The sequence below is a fragment of the Apis florea genome, unplaced genomic scaffold (assembly GCF_048593485.1).
Source record: "Apis florea isolate Af1SG1 unplaced genomic scaffold, ASM4859348v1 contig_3170_pilon, whole genome shotgun sequence".
NCBI lineage: Eukaryota > Metazoa > Arthropoda > Insecta > Hymenoptera > Apidae > Apis > Apis florea.
The window spans coordinates 186,315-200,813 of NW_028256714.1; the positions used below are offsets into that span (position 1 = coordinate 186,315).

The following is a 14,499-nucleotide window of genomic DNA, read 5'->3' on the forward strand; positions in this document are numbered from 1 at the left end:
CGCTCAAAACCGATCCGATCCGAGGTCACGGAAGCTTCCTCTCTATTTGGGTCGAGATAACCATTACCTCCACCGAGCCGCGTACCGATATCGCGTCACGAAAGATATTGGCGTTTTTTCGAGAGGTGTACCGGCGGCGGTGGAACACGCGAGTACGACGCGAAACGGTGATTAAGGGTCAGCTTGCGTGCCCATTCTTACGAACGAGCCGTTCGTAATATCGAAACGAACGATATTTCGTTTCACCGTCCTATTAATTCGTGACGAGAAGAGGTCACCTGGTCGTCACGACCTCTCGAAAACCTCGGCGTGGGAGATTCACGATCGCGCGTTGATCGCGCGCGTCAAGGGTCGGAGAGGAAGGAAGGTTTAATAAAACGGTTCGTGTCGGATTAATTTAGCGCGTCGTAAACGTCGGATCGGGGACAATGCCGGCCACAACAACGGACGATATAATTACGGTACGGTAGAAAGGAATTTCTTCTCTCGTGATTGTGTGGCCGTCTCCATCGTCTCAGGGACGACGAGGAAGCGGAATTTCGTTTCGAGAGAACCGAAATGTCCCCGTCATCCTCCTCCGTTGGCGATCATCCATTCCTATTTTTTCTTTTTTTCTCTCTCTCTCTCTCTCTCTCTCTCGTTTTCTCTCTCTTTCCCGTTTAAAGAGCGGAGATTCGTTGGATCGAACGCGTAGTAGTGGTTGGCGGAGGAAAGGAGCGAAAGAAAATAATTTGTGAATTACGTGGATAGGGAGCAACGGTTCGTAGACCTCGGTCACCGCGGTATACAATATTCGCGATCCGTTTTACGTTCGTTTGGTCGTTTATGCGCGCTTAAATTATTCACGGGCAAATCTAATCACATTCGCCGTCACGTTGGATCGGTCTCGCGACGGGACGGGGCGTGAATCATCGTAGATCGAATCGAGGCACGTAACAAACCGCCGTGATAAAAAGATCTCTCGCCACACTACTGGCTGGCGAGAGTCTTTGAAGATTTTCCCACCAACCGAGGGGGTATCGTATTCCCGTTTACGCTCGAAACGTGGTCGGATCGAAAGTCGAAACGAAACGTCTCGAATCGTTTTTTGCGCGAACGCGGATTTCCTCGAATTTCACTGGTATCGAGTTCGGGGAAAAAGTTCGAGGGAACGGTATATATAACAACAACAACAAAACAATAATAATAATAATCGGGAATAAATATATATATGTGTATTTAAATTTCGGACAATGGAAGGACGAAGGGAGAAAGATAAATGGAAGGAGGATTGGAGGGTTGGAAAAATTTATTGGAAAGATTTGTCAGACGCGAAATAGCGTCCATTAAAAAGGTAGACGAAGGTTTCTCGCGCAACAGGTCCCCGCTTTGTTCGCGTACGCAAAAGCTGTCGTTTACGACGCGAGCTATAGCTACGTGTAATCGCGAAAGGTTCCATGCAGGTTCGCCCTCGCGCGTGCGATGGAGCGAACGATGTATACGCGGCGTGCTGGTAAGGTTAGGTTAATAAACGTAATGCGACGCCAGCAGAGTGCAACGTTGCCGATGCGGCCACCCCCCGATCTTGCTCCCAGCTGAAACGGCGGGGGCGGAAGGGCGGGAGAGAGATATATACAGGGTGTACCGTGTACTACCTTTCCATCCATCGCTTCGCTCCGACCTTCTCGTTTCTCCTACGTCCCGTACGCGGGTATTTTATTATATTTCCACCGGTCGAAAATCTAGTGGAAATTACTAAACACGGGGGATTTTTACTTTCTCGTTAACGAATAACGATATACCTCTTATTTTTCATTCGCGCGAAGGAACTTTTAACTTTTTTTTGATTAAAACGAGGCGGGGGATCGGTAAGGGCCGCGCGATAAGAAGAGAAAGGTATATATGAAAATAGGGAAAGGGGATTATTTTCTCGGGAGCATCTAAAAATACAAAGGCGCGACCGGGCGCTGGCGCAAAGAATAGTTGGAAATGACCAAGCATACTAGAACGCATTGTATCGAATACTTTCTTTCCTCGCGCATGTAACGAGCACGATCGTTTTAGACATTAATTATTCTGCCATCGAGCACAATTCTCTTTTTGTCAGTGTCATTGTTCCTCGACAACCCTTCAAACCCTCTTTTCACGTTCGCAGCCTGTGGTGTCGCAATCATTTTCTATTCATTGCTCCGCTCACGAATGCAGCTTGATCGATCGATTATCCGTAAATCAAAAGCAGATCTCGCGTTATAATCCTCGCGCAAGGGTTTATTTATTTATTTGTCGCATTTCCAAACCGTTTTTTTTTTTTTTTTTTTTTTTTTTTAATCCTCCACGACAATGAATTTGCAACGGACGAAACGACGAAACACTTTCTCAAAGCGATTTTTTCCCGTCTTTCTTTCGTCGAGGAAGAAGACTACTGGAGGATTATAGGAGAATTCGTGGGCCACGCGGTATAGAGGTGGGCCACGGCGTAATCGGTGCATCGCGATAGGACGATTAATCGAGGCTGGTGTGGGTGAGAAGGTGAGAAGACGGTGCAAAGATCGGCTGCACCCGGATAATAATATTCGCAGTGTGACCCTCTCGTAGCCGCAGGTGGTAGAAGGTGTATGTGTGTGTGTGTGTGTGTGTGTGCGCGCGAAAGAGTTCTGGTTCGCTCGCTCGCGAACACCTTGAAAAGAAAAGCTCGACGCGCCTCGGTTGCATAATGCAAGGCGGGTCCGTCAACCAGTTTATCGGCCTGTCAGGTATACGGTATACCCGGTTGACGGATGTTGCCACGGGGATCGGAGAGATTCCGCGACACGCGCCCCTCCCTCTTCTTCCTCCTCGCTTCGTTTTTCCATTTTCTCTCGCCATTTTATTCCGTCCTCCATCTCCCCTCCAACATCGTTACTGCCTTTCGAAAACAAGGTTACGAATATCGTTGTACCACGTGCGAGAAGGAATTAACGAATCCGCGGTTCCTTAATTTGGAAGGAAACGCCTATTTTCGTTCTACATACCGTGATATTTGTCACGCGTACCGATCCAAAATCTCAAAGCATCAGCGTAGAATCCGATATATTTTAACATATACAAATTTTTTCGTAATTTCGTAATTCGACTTATTAATATTACATCGAAACAATTGATAGTATCGAAAATATTTCGAACTAGATTTGAAGCGAGATTATACACGACAAATTGATAATCGTACAATTCCGCCAACGATCAGCTCCTTTTCGCCAGATATCGTGTTTTTTAAATTTTTCGGAGAAGATTCATACGCAAAGCGAAATAGATATTAAATACGGCGGTTTTTTTCGTCGAGGAAAAATAGAACCGTGCGTAGAGACACAGCGTATTGTATCTGGTGGGTGACGATAGCGAGAATATATATAATATAGGGAAAATTACGCGAAATTGGAGGTCGTAGCGCGACACAGATCACACTACGACGATGTCTCTCTCTCTCTCCCTTTCTCTCGAGGGATGGAAGGTTGACGAGGAGGTTGAAGGGGAGGATGAGACGCGGAACAATGGGAGGAGGGGGTGTGGAGAATGATATGAAAAAAAAGGGTTTAATGGTGGAGTCGGTGGTGAGTGATTTATGGGGTCTTACGGGGAGATGGCGAGTGTCTAGCGTCATGGCATTTCGTATCGCGGTCGCTACGCTTCCGGGGTGTCGTGAATCAAGCGGACACGTCGCGGCCGCAGCGCGATTATACGAGCTCGCGCACAGGACACGTAGGGCCTTTATAGTAGAGGAGGTATACATCTGTAAAAGATCGGTCCGGTCCATTTATCGTCGGTGGCCAACCGTCTCTTCCACTCGGTTGAGAGCAGCTGCAAGATTTACGAACCGCGCGCCACCGACAGATCAAATATCGCGATGGAGAAAATTTTCTTTTCCAACCCTCGCTCCCTTATCGTTCGACTCGTTTTATTTCTAACGAATATATGCTGAAACGATATAAAAAGTGAATTCGAATCTATATATATATGCGTAGTTGTGTAGTTAAACATCGAGATGTTTGATTCGAAGGAGGAATTTTATTATCGATGAAGAAAAAAAAAGCGAAGCTTAGACGTAGGCGTCAATCTCGCGAAACGAACCGATCTGCCATCATTAAAGCGCGTTTCGAATGGGGGAAAAATGTCGGGCCGAAGACGAAGAAACGATGGAGCGGAAAGATTCGAGGAGGAGGAGGAGGATCGCCGCGGCGTGCGTTGGCAAGATACGCTTTTATGGCTCGCGTCTCCAATTTCACGTGCAATAACGAGACGCGGCGCGACTCGAAAGAGGGCTCGGATGAGAGGAGCGGGAAAGCAGCGCAGGCGTATCGACGGTGGGCGTCGATCGACGATCGAGGGAAAGATGCGCGGAACGAGATCGGTCAACGATCGGGAGAAAGGCCGGGGGGGGGGGAGGGGGAGGAAGATGATATACGTGTGGAGGAGGCCCGGAGCGTGCCCTCGCCGTTTCTACGATTCCCACGCCCACCATTCCCGACCACGAGACCGCAGAACACCGCTCTAACCACCGACATTACGTCTGAAAAACCTTGCCGGTCGGGCATTCCATCGCGGTCGGATGGGGAATCGTCCCGTCAGACGTTCCACCCTTTCATTTTCCTTCCCCTTCCCTCGACGTCCCCTTCGTTCCTACCCTTCTGCTACGGAATCGATACGCTCGAAAACTCGCCTGATAATCCGAATATAACGAAAACGAAACGAACGACGACGAGTCCTTGGATTTCTAAAACCTTTCGATAGGAAAGGTTTCTCTTGATATTAAGAAAGGGGACGTGTTAGAGCGCGAGATCTTATTCAAGTGCGGTGAGCGCACGAATGTCTGAACGGTTATCTTTATCGTCGGGTAGCTGAATCCGACGAGTGGTGGAAGATTTTTCGCCTCGGGGATATGTTTCTCCCTCTTAACGCGAGCTCATCCATCTTTCCACCATCCACCCACTCGTTATTCGTTCTTTTCGAGTTCCAGTACGTCCTCGTCGTTGAAAATCGTCGTTAAATCGACCCACTCCCGCTCGAGAATCGATTGTCCACTGGATGGAAGAAATTAACTTCGAGTTCTTCGGAAGAGATTCCAGCTTTCGGAATCCAGGATAAGAATAATTACTATCTATCAAGGTGCCTCGATCTTATGCTTCTACTTATTTCGAAGTACGAAGGGACGAGGGGGATAACGCACGAATCGTCGCTCGACAAAGTATTTTCTCTCGTGATAATCGTATACATGTATACATCGCGAAACGTCGTTTCCCCTTAAGACCTGTTACCTTCCCAATTTGTCTCAATCACTTCTCGATCACTCGATGCTTCATAGCGAGCACTTTTTCGATCGATGCCGAATCACCCGAATCTCGATGCCGCTCGTTATATCGTGCATCGAACGAGGACCGATAGCGTGCCCTCGTCATCGTTCTCGCAAATATCGAGGATTTTCGAACGAATTTCTCGCGGACGACTTTCCCAAAAGTCTTTTAAAGAGAGAGAGAGAGAGAGAGAGAGACGAAGAAGAAGCAACAGGGTGGAAGAATGAGAGACGCGAAGCGAATACGAGTGCGAGAAGAAGAGGTAAGCAAAAGGCTGGTGTTTGTCGACGAGAGAAAAGCTCGGATGCACAAGTGCAAACGCATCGCCCGATAACGCGACCGACCGATCGATCCGATAATCCGATGACATCGAGTCAATCATTTATTACTGCGTGGAGCAACGATGAAAATCTCTCGATAAACGAGATGAACGATCGTGAAAATTATACAAATTCGTTCCTACGAGTTCTTCCTTTTCTTCTTTTAAGAAGCGAGCGACGATTCTATCCTTTTTGTCGATAATGAACACCTTCTTAATCCTTTGAACGTCGAATATGTTTGGATAAATTCGCGAATAAATGAAAATTTGCAGAATTCTTGAGGGATTTTTTTTTTTATATTTGAAGTATTATTTTTCGCTTCGAATATCGTAGAGTAATATGAAAATTCGATGGCGTAAAACGTGTAAGGATATAAGCTGGAGCAATCTCGTCGTTGAAATTGATCCACCGCGGTCGGTGGAATGATGGATAGTTGTCGGTACGTTCGTCGGTTGCATCTAATAAATATTTAGCGTTTCATACGTGTTGGAGAGTTCGGCACGAATAACGGCGCGTGAGCCGCTCCTATTTGCTCGTGAACGAGCAAGAGGACGAGCATCGAGAGTGTACGCGGAGATGAGATGAGCGTCGCCTTCTCACGGGACGACGTTTTCTTTGCTGGAAGCGATCCGAGGTATTGGCCGGCGACGAACACGTTCAACCAAGACATGGGCGTGTCTTTCAAGTGGCGGAATATAATTCCACGTTCCTTAAAGCCTAATCTAGGTGTCCGTTCCAACGAATCGTACCTCCTTTCCTCGATTGGACATTTCCTCGATCGACATTGCGTCGCCCTTCTAATTACACAGCGAGACGAATTCATTTAGATTCGAACGAGAAGTATGACTTGCCATTCACGATTTTAACGTAAAAGTGAAGGTGAGAAATGAAAAGCAAAATGAGTTTAAAACGAAGGATTCATATGTACGAATGTATGTGTATGTATAAAATGAAAAGGAATGTACGTATAATCACAGATTCTATGTTCAATGCATTTCTTGTTTCATAATTCGAAAGTAAAAATCCTATTATTTTTTTCTTCTTTTCATGTTTTGGATTTTAAATTAACAAGGTTATTCGTAAAAGTTTAAAAGTTTTAAAAGACGTAAAAAGTTATCTTTCTTTTTGGTAAAATTTTCCGTAAACCGTGCATATTCTAGAAATAACGAGAAGTTATTCCAGTCTTCTTATGACATCACAAACAAGGATGGAAGATGGTCGAGGAAGGATAGAGATGGGATAAAAATTATGAAATCAACGCCATCTCTAGGAAACGTAAACGTAAACAAAGAAAGCAAATAATAAGAAAAGGATTAGAATCGATATAGGAATTGGCCATAGTGCCCCATCTTTCGAACGTTCTTAGAAGCATATTTTTAATATTCGATCGAGAGATGGCGCTAACGGTTAATTCTTATCTTGTCTCTATCCTTCTTTCGCTATTTTCTATCCTTTTTTATACGTTTCATTTTACGGCACTCTGGAGATGGCGCTGATTTCAATATTTTTTTTTTTTTTTTTTTTTTTTTTACTTTCTCCCGTTACTCGTCTATATTTACTCTACGAAATAATATACGCTGAAAAGATTCTATTCAATTGTTATACGTCGTATAATAACAATTGTACATGTGCAGTCTTGAAACGTCTGCTTTTGTATTTCCATACGTAGCGATAAATCTATATATTTTGGAACAGTATTCGAGAATTTTAACATAAACGCGATTTTAATACTTTTTTAAGGAAAGACGAAAAGATGGCAGCAGAAGAGAAAGAAAGATAGACATAGAAAGACATTTATAATAAGATAATTACTGTTCAAGGCATCACGCGATGCTTGATCGATGGATAGCTAGAAAAAAAAAAAAAAGAAAAAAAGATTCTTCCATCCATCTGTCGTCTGTAAAAACGGAAATCCGAAATTTCCATTTCGACACGATTTGATAGCGATTGACACTTTTTCGCAAAAGTGTCGAGAGAAACGAGTATAGATGCTTTTGAAAACATTTATTTTTATTGCAGAATATAGATAATAAGAATAATGCATTACTATTCTTACGTGTGATTCGTTTACATCACGCGGACGCGACTCGGATATCGAAACGATTCTTCGTCTACGTAGTTTGAAGAAAGTTTCGGATCTGAAAAATCATAACGGAAATGAGGTGTAATCTATATACAAATACTAAATGTGTTAAATATCTACAAATCGGTATGCGCGTATCTTGTATTTGTTCGGAAAACGAACGCAATTCTCGAGTACTGACTGGAGTGCTGGTCAAAACGGAGAAAACGCTCTAAATGTCATCATTTTTTTTTCTTTTTCTCTTTTTTTTCCTTTTTTTTTTTTTTTTTTTTTTTTTTTTTATTATACTTATTCTAACATTCTAGTTCCATTCGAGCATTGAAAGGAACCTTGTTTATCTTGACTCGAGCGCATTTTTCTCGGTCATCGAAAACGAAACGAACGTTTTTTTTTTCTTTCTTTTTTTTTTTTTTTTTTTTTTTCTTTTTTTTCTTTTTTTTAACTTAACAAAAAGCGATTGCGCATGACCTCGCGTGTTACGCAACTAAACAAACTTATTAGATTGTCGTCGTTACTCAACGTCCCCGACGTTAAATTAAATCGTTTAAATTAGATGGTTGATTTCGGACAGGAATCAACACGATTTCTTCATACACGATTTCGAGAAAGAAAAAGAATAGAAAGTAACGTATAACGTAAACGTAATAACAAATCGATTAAAAATAACGCCCCCGTATTTACATATTTTTTGCACTTCAGGCCATATTCCTTACCAGCTAACGGATAAAACAAAAGACGATGCTCGTCGTTCGCATCGACGATCGAAACGCATTCGATAATAACAAGTATCGCGCGTCGAGCATTGGCATTGAGCATGTTCATAATCTCATACACCAAATAATAACCTTAACTTAATTGCTCTATTATGTACACGTACGTTGGCTCGATGGCCGGAATCATCCTTCATGTACACCGAATTTTATATATATATATATATGTAATTAAGCGATCTATCAACGACGACGTTTACAGAAAAATAAGTACTTGAGCTGTCGCGCGATAACGCGATATAAAATAAATCTAAATTCAATCGTTTTCGTTCCCTATTTTCTTTTTTTTTTTTTTTTTTTTTTCTCTCCTTTTTCGATCGAGTTCCTCCTTCGATCGCATCATTCGATATTCGCACTTGCTCCCCCCTCCCGCCCTCACGCGCGCACGAATTTACGAGCGTACAGATAAAAAAAACTTAACTCAATATAATAATTTCTAACGATCGTGGAATAATAATAGTAATAACAATAATAATAATAATAATAATAATAATAATAATGGTGAAGATCTCGTGGCGAACCGAACGAGAAAGAAGAAGAATCGTTGCGCAACTCGAGCCACTTGGAAGGATCGCAATTGCTCTCGCGCCGCAAAGAGTATGGCAAATATGGCAAACGTTTGCGTATATATATTCGTGCACACGCGTATATATTCATGCACTCGTCACTCGTTGCACTCAGCTCGCAACAGGAGCCGAACCCGACGCCGATTTCCTCTGCCGATCATCGCGAGCAAACCCGATGCTCGATCGACCGTCTTGTCGCGTTGTAAATACAAATTCGGCGCGAGAGAGAGAGAGAGAGAGAGAGAGAGAGAGAGAGAGAAGGAAGGAGTAAGAAGAAAAACAAAGAAAAATCTTTCATCCACCGACGATTCGACGAACGAAAATCGTGGCGAAAAAAAAAAAAAAAACGTCGGGTCGGGTCTCGTCTCGGCCATTCGCTTTTCTCTACACCTCGAGACTCGAGATTTCTCTACGCTACGCGGCGTCTCGAGAAAAATGATGAAGGCGATACGCTCGAAATCGTGGTCTCGTATCATCGCACGGTGCGAGCACGGTGTTTTGCATATCGCGTTCGAACACGTATATCCATTCTTTTCGCCCGTGCATCGCGTGAACGAGATAGATATTCTAATCTAAAAAAAACTCGGGAACGAACGCGGTTTTCGTAAGGTAGATTACGAGCGTCGACCGCTCGTTACCGCTCGTTATTGCACATACATAAATACGGATAAAAGTGGGGAGAAATGCGATTTCCGCGTACAATAAACGTGGACGCGAACGAATTCGATCCCGTTACGTCGATATAACGCGTCGAGATACGATCAAGGTCAAGGGACTAATCGTCGCACGCTGGATCGACGAGTGGATCGTTTATATAAATTAAGATCAAGTATTATTATTATTATTATTATTATTATTATTTACAGGTGAGCGAGCGCGACGAGTTGGACGATCGCTCGGGGACCTCGGTCGAACGTGTGAGAGAGAGAGAGAGAGAGAGAGAGAGAAAAGAATGCATTATCGCTTCACGCGCGTTATCGCGCGAAAATTACTTCCTACTCTCACAGCGAGACAAGCGAGAGATAGAGATAGAGAGAGAAAGGGGGAGAGAGAGAGAGAGAGAGAGAGAGGAAACGCGCCGAGTCACATCGTCGCGATGACGGACGGAGTCGGATTTCGGGCATAGACGCGAGCGAACCGCTCGCGCGCCGATCGATATCGATCACGAATCGTAGATTTTTCTTTCTTTCTTTCTTTCTTTCCCGATCAAACGTACACCTCTCCCCTTTTACTGTTGGAGTGTGGGGGTGTGGCCGATATGACGGCGGTGGCCGCCGCACTCGTCGCTAATACGCCGGCGGAAAGGGACGCGTTCGTGCAGGACACGCTGCTGATCTTTCTGATGGATGGATCCTGGCCGCGATGGCTCGCAAGCGGCGCGCAGAGAGCGTCGTGGCCGACGCTGTTGGTCCTCGGTCTGGCCTCTCCCCCCCTGGACGGAAGGGCGACGACGCGCGCCACCAGGCTGTCCACCTGCTCCGCTCCGCTCGACACCGAGGCGGCTCGATTCTCCCTCGGCTGAAGGCCCGGCGACTGCGGGAGGGACATGCTCCTGTCCTCCCTCGACTGGACGAGGGGCGGGCCCGGCAACGAGGCCGACCGCCTGCCGCGCGGGTCCACCCTGCCCGCGTCCTGGCCGCTCGCCACCACGTAGCTCAGCTTCTCCGGGTTCATCAGGATGGGGGAGCGGTCGTTGTAGCTGTCGAACGTTGGCGAGCTACCGTTGCTGCCCGCCTGGCTCCCGCTCTCCCCCCCGATCAGGGGTGTGCCCCTGTCCTGGCTGATCAACGGCGTGCACCGCTCCTCCTGGCCCCCGATGCTCCCGCTCCTGCTGCTCCCGCTACCCGACCCCTCCTCCTCGCTGCTGTTCACCTCGGTCAGGGTCGCCGCCACCCCCCCGCTGCCCTGCCCCGTCGACTTGATCATGGACGCGGACGTGGTCGTGACCAGGCCGAGCTGCGTCAATTGGGAGACGGTGACCGGGGTCAGGGTGACGGGGGCGACCAGGCCCGCGCTCGTCAACGTCGGGGAGAGGACCGCCTGCGCCAACGCCGCCGCCCCCGACTTCCCCGTCACCGGGGTCCCCTCCGCCTCTTGGATCGGGGAGAGCACCACCTGGACCACGGGCAGGTCGGTGGGGTAGTGGCCGTTGGCGGGTATCACCCCGACCACGCCGGCGCCGATGTTGGCCGCGTTCGTGGCCGACAACGCCAATCTCTGCTCCCGATCCACCACCTCCTTCGTCACGTCCGGGGTCGGGATGCGGGGACGGTTCTTCAACGAGACGGGCACCGTGTTCAGTTTCGTCATCGTACCTGGAAAGAAAGAAAAAAAAAGGAAAAGATCAGGGATTCCGTTCTCGGATCGTCGTCTCTTTCTTTCTTTCTTTTTTTTTTTTTTTTTTTCTTTCTAAATCGAAGACGAAAAGATTTGGACGCGAATTACGCGAAACTTCCGCTAATTTAAAAGAATTCGACGAAAGGAGAAAGAGGCGCAAGGTCTCGGAGGAAAGTTTTCTTTTTTTTTTTTTTTTTTTCTTTCTTCGAGAACCGCGATTCCGCAATTACGGAAATTGTTCCGATTACACAAGGTTACTCGTTGCGTAATCGCGCGCGCGCCACGCATCGAACGTTCGCGACACTTTCGTCGAAAGTTTTCTTTTTTTTTTTTTTTTCCTCTCGCGACACTTTGGGGAACGCTATTCCTCGGCTATTCCAAGCTTAGGAAATATCCGTTATCGATCCCGTCGATATCCGATCGTTTTATTTTCCTTTTTTTTCTTTTATTTGACGCGCGCTCTTTCTCGATTCTTCCTCGATCTCCACCCTTTTTTCCACGATTTTCTTTCGAACTTTGATTTCGCGGTGGATAGTAGTAGTGTATCGTCGACCGATACGTAAACGTTAATTCATTCGAGTTACAGATCCTGTTAACGTACGAGCGTTACGTAAGATTGCATCATTACCGTTTAAATAGCATCAATCGAAATCAATCATCGATCGTTGTGTTACAATGAACGTTATTTCAAAACTATCGCGGCCGTACGATCGCGAGTAACCGCGTTTAATCGCGCGTTTATCCAGAAATTTCTTCTGGATAATACGTGTGTATATATATATATACACACTTTTTTTTTATTCGATTTCGATTAACCAAACTCGGGGGAGGGGAGGAACACTTGCCTTGTCGACCCATTCTTTGACTTCGTATACTTTTTCTCCCTACCAGCCGATCGTACAGGGACATCTTGAGATTGGGATTGTTGGTCTGTGGTAAACCTCCTGTCTCGGGGCTGCTGTAAACGCTGTTGTGACGATTTCTAGAGAAAAAACCACCGCCGCTGCTGTACGTGGTCGAAGAGCTACGCACGGATCCCATCCTGGTGATTTGCCTTTGTAGCCAATTTTTCCTTCGCTCGACCAACGGTGTGTCCACGCTTTCCTGCGAAGGAAGGAAAGGAAAAAGAAAAAAAAATAATAACGACAACAACGATAACGAAATTTCGTCGAAATTTTGCCCCCTTTCTCGAGAGGGGGAGAAGAAAGAGAAGGAAAAGGACGCGCGCGCGGCGACCACGTCGAGGGTTTCGTCGAGTTCGATGACGCGCACTTACGTAATCGGCGTACATGTCGTCCTGGTGGGTCTTTCGATGCTGCACGTGGTTGTGTATCTGCGTGCCCAGCATCACGTTCGCGTACAGAGCATCGCTGTCTTTCACCTTGTAATGCTCCGCCGAACCCTTCGGCTCCTCCCTTCGATACTGCTCGCTCGCCACCGTGTACGGTAGATCTTTCGGCACCACCTCGTCCCAATATTGATCTTTCAACAATTCCGGATGCTCCTCGTGCATTTCGTCCACGATCATGTATCCGGCCTGTTGCAAAGAGAAATAACAGGGAACGAATGAACAAATGCAACGAATATCTTGCGACGCGATACGATTTTCGAATTTCGATTTCAATTCGATTTCGCCAACCTTCGTTTTCGAGAGAGAGAGAGAGAGAGAATTTGTTGAAAAAAGTGGTATATGTATATATATGTATATATATACCTTGATGTGACGATCTATCAGCCAATTTAGCTCGATATCATCGTCGTCCTCGCCGAAAGGATTGATCAATACCTCGGCGACTTTCAACCAGCCCACGTAAAAGCAAAACTGAAACGAAACGGAAAACGGATAGAGGAAAACGTCACGAAATGCGTTGTACGAAATATCGTTTAAAACTCGTCGTAGGTATATCGATTCAATCGATCGAATGTGTTAATGGGGACCGAAAGCGAAGATTTTTTTTTCTTTTTTTTTTTAAGAAACGATATTTCGTCCACGGATATGAAATTTTTGCGAGTATCTTTTTCTTTTTTTCTCTTTTCTTTTTTCCTTTTTTTCTTTCTTTACCTGCAAAGCCGTGAAAAATGGGAAATACATGTCGGGCTCCTCGTATTTCCCGCCTCCGACGTCGGTTCGCTCGATAAATTGTCTGCCGAGCAAGGCGGAGAAGAAATACGCGTACAACGATAGCGTGACCACCTAAAAAAAAAAAAAAAAAACGCAAATAAACGACGATCAAACTCGGCCGATCGTAACCGTTGAATGCCGTGACCCTAAAAACCACGTTATGTCGACGACTCTCGTAATTGGGAAAATAAAATTGTCATTAATTTCGCGATACAAAGAGGAAAATAAAAAATATAAACGACTTTCCATTACGATTCGTTAATTAAATTTACTCGGCGCGAGATTGCGGATTGGACAAGTAAATTAAACGACAGAAATTTATAGACAAGCATCGCTTGGTTGCATCACTTTGTTCGATTCTTGGAACGTGTGCACGCTCGTGTACACTTTCTGCGCGTACCGAGGAGGGACGGATAAAACCGATCGACACGAGGCGAGACGTATCGTCCCGACGTTCCTTCGCATCGCTATAAATATCAGCTTGTTTCAGAGCTACTTTCTTCTCTTCCCTTTATTTTCACACTTTTTTGCGCGAGATGCGCATTACATTGTTCGCGCGGAGCCAACGAGATGGAAGTACGCATTTAACGGCGATGATCGTAAGAAAAGAAGAAAATATCACGCGGTTCTCGTATCGAGTACGCGGAAAAATCATCGGGCGCGATCATCCCGACGAAACGGGACAAAGAGGTGAAACGTTCCCTGAACCATCGAACGCGGTGCGCATTAATTTTGAACGAAATCCGCTATCCATCCGTTTTCCCCATTACTTCTTTTTCTCCCTCCAAATACCTCCCCACGCGTACAAAAGTGACGTATACGAAACGCGCGAGCGAACAGGTTCGAACGAAAGCGTATCAAGGTTATCAAGAGCGCGCGCTACCTTTCTCATCGAAGGCCGCCAGGAAACGATGCTTTATGCAAAGCCTCCTTACCGCTCGATAACAGTAATAAGAAGAAGAAGAAGGAGGAGAGGAAGGAGAAGAAGAAGAAGAAGA

The 14,499-nt window shown here is 45.8% G+C and overlaps 2 protein-coding genes across 3 annotated transcripts in view; one reads left to right on the plus strand and one right to left on the minus strand.

Moving 5' to 3' along the window:
- LOC147657324 (uncharacterized) overlaps positions 1–14,499 on the plus strand; it is a 231,195-nt gene that overhangs the window by 114,084 nt on the left and 102,612 nt on the right. The gene's annotated exons all lie outside the window — the stretch shown is intronic.
- Positions 10,101–14,499, minus strand: part of Best2 (bestrophin family protein) — a 37,176-nt gene continuing 32,777 nt past the window's right edge. Inside the window, exons 6-10 of the mRNA XM_086909881.1 lie at positions 13,442–13,573; positions 13,094–13,201; positions 12,656–12,916; positions 12,225–12,483; positions 10,101–11,357 (exon numbers count right to left, since the gene is read on the minus strand). Coding sequence (XP_086766007.1) covers positions 10,249–11,357; positions 12,225–12,483; positions 12,656–12,916; positions 13,094–13,201; positions 13,442–13,573 — 1,869 coding nt within the window. The 3' untranslated portion in view covers positions 10,101–10,248. The remainder of the gene's footprint in view (positions 11,358–12,224; positions 12,484–12,655; positions 12,917–13,093; positions 13,202–13,441; positions 13,574–14,499) is intronic.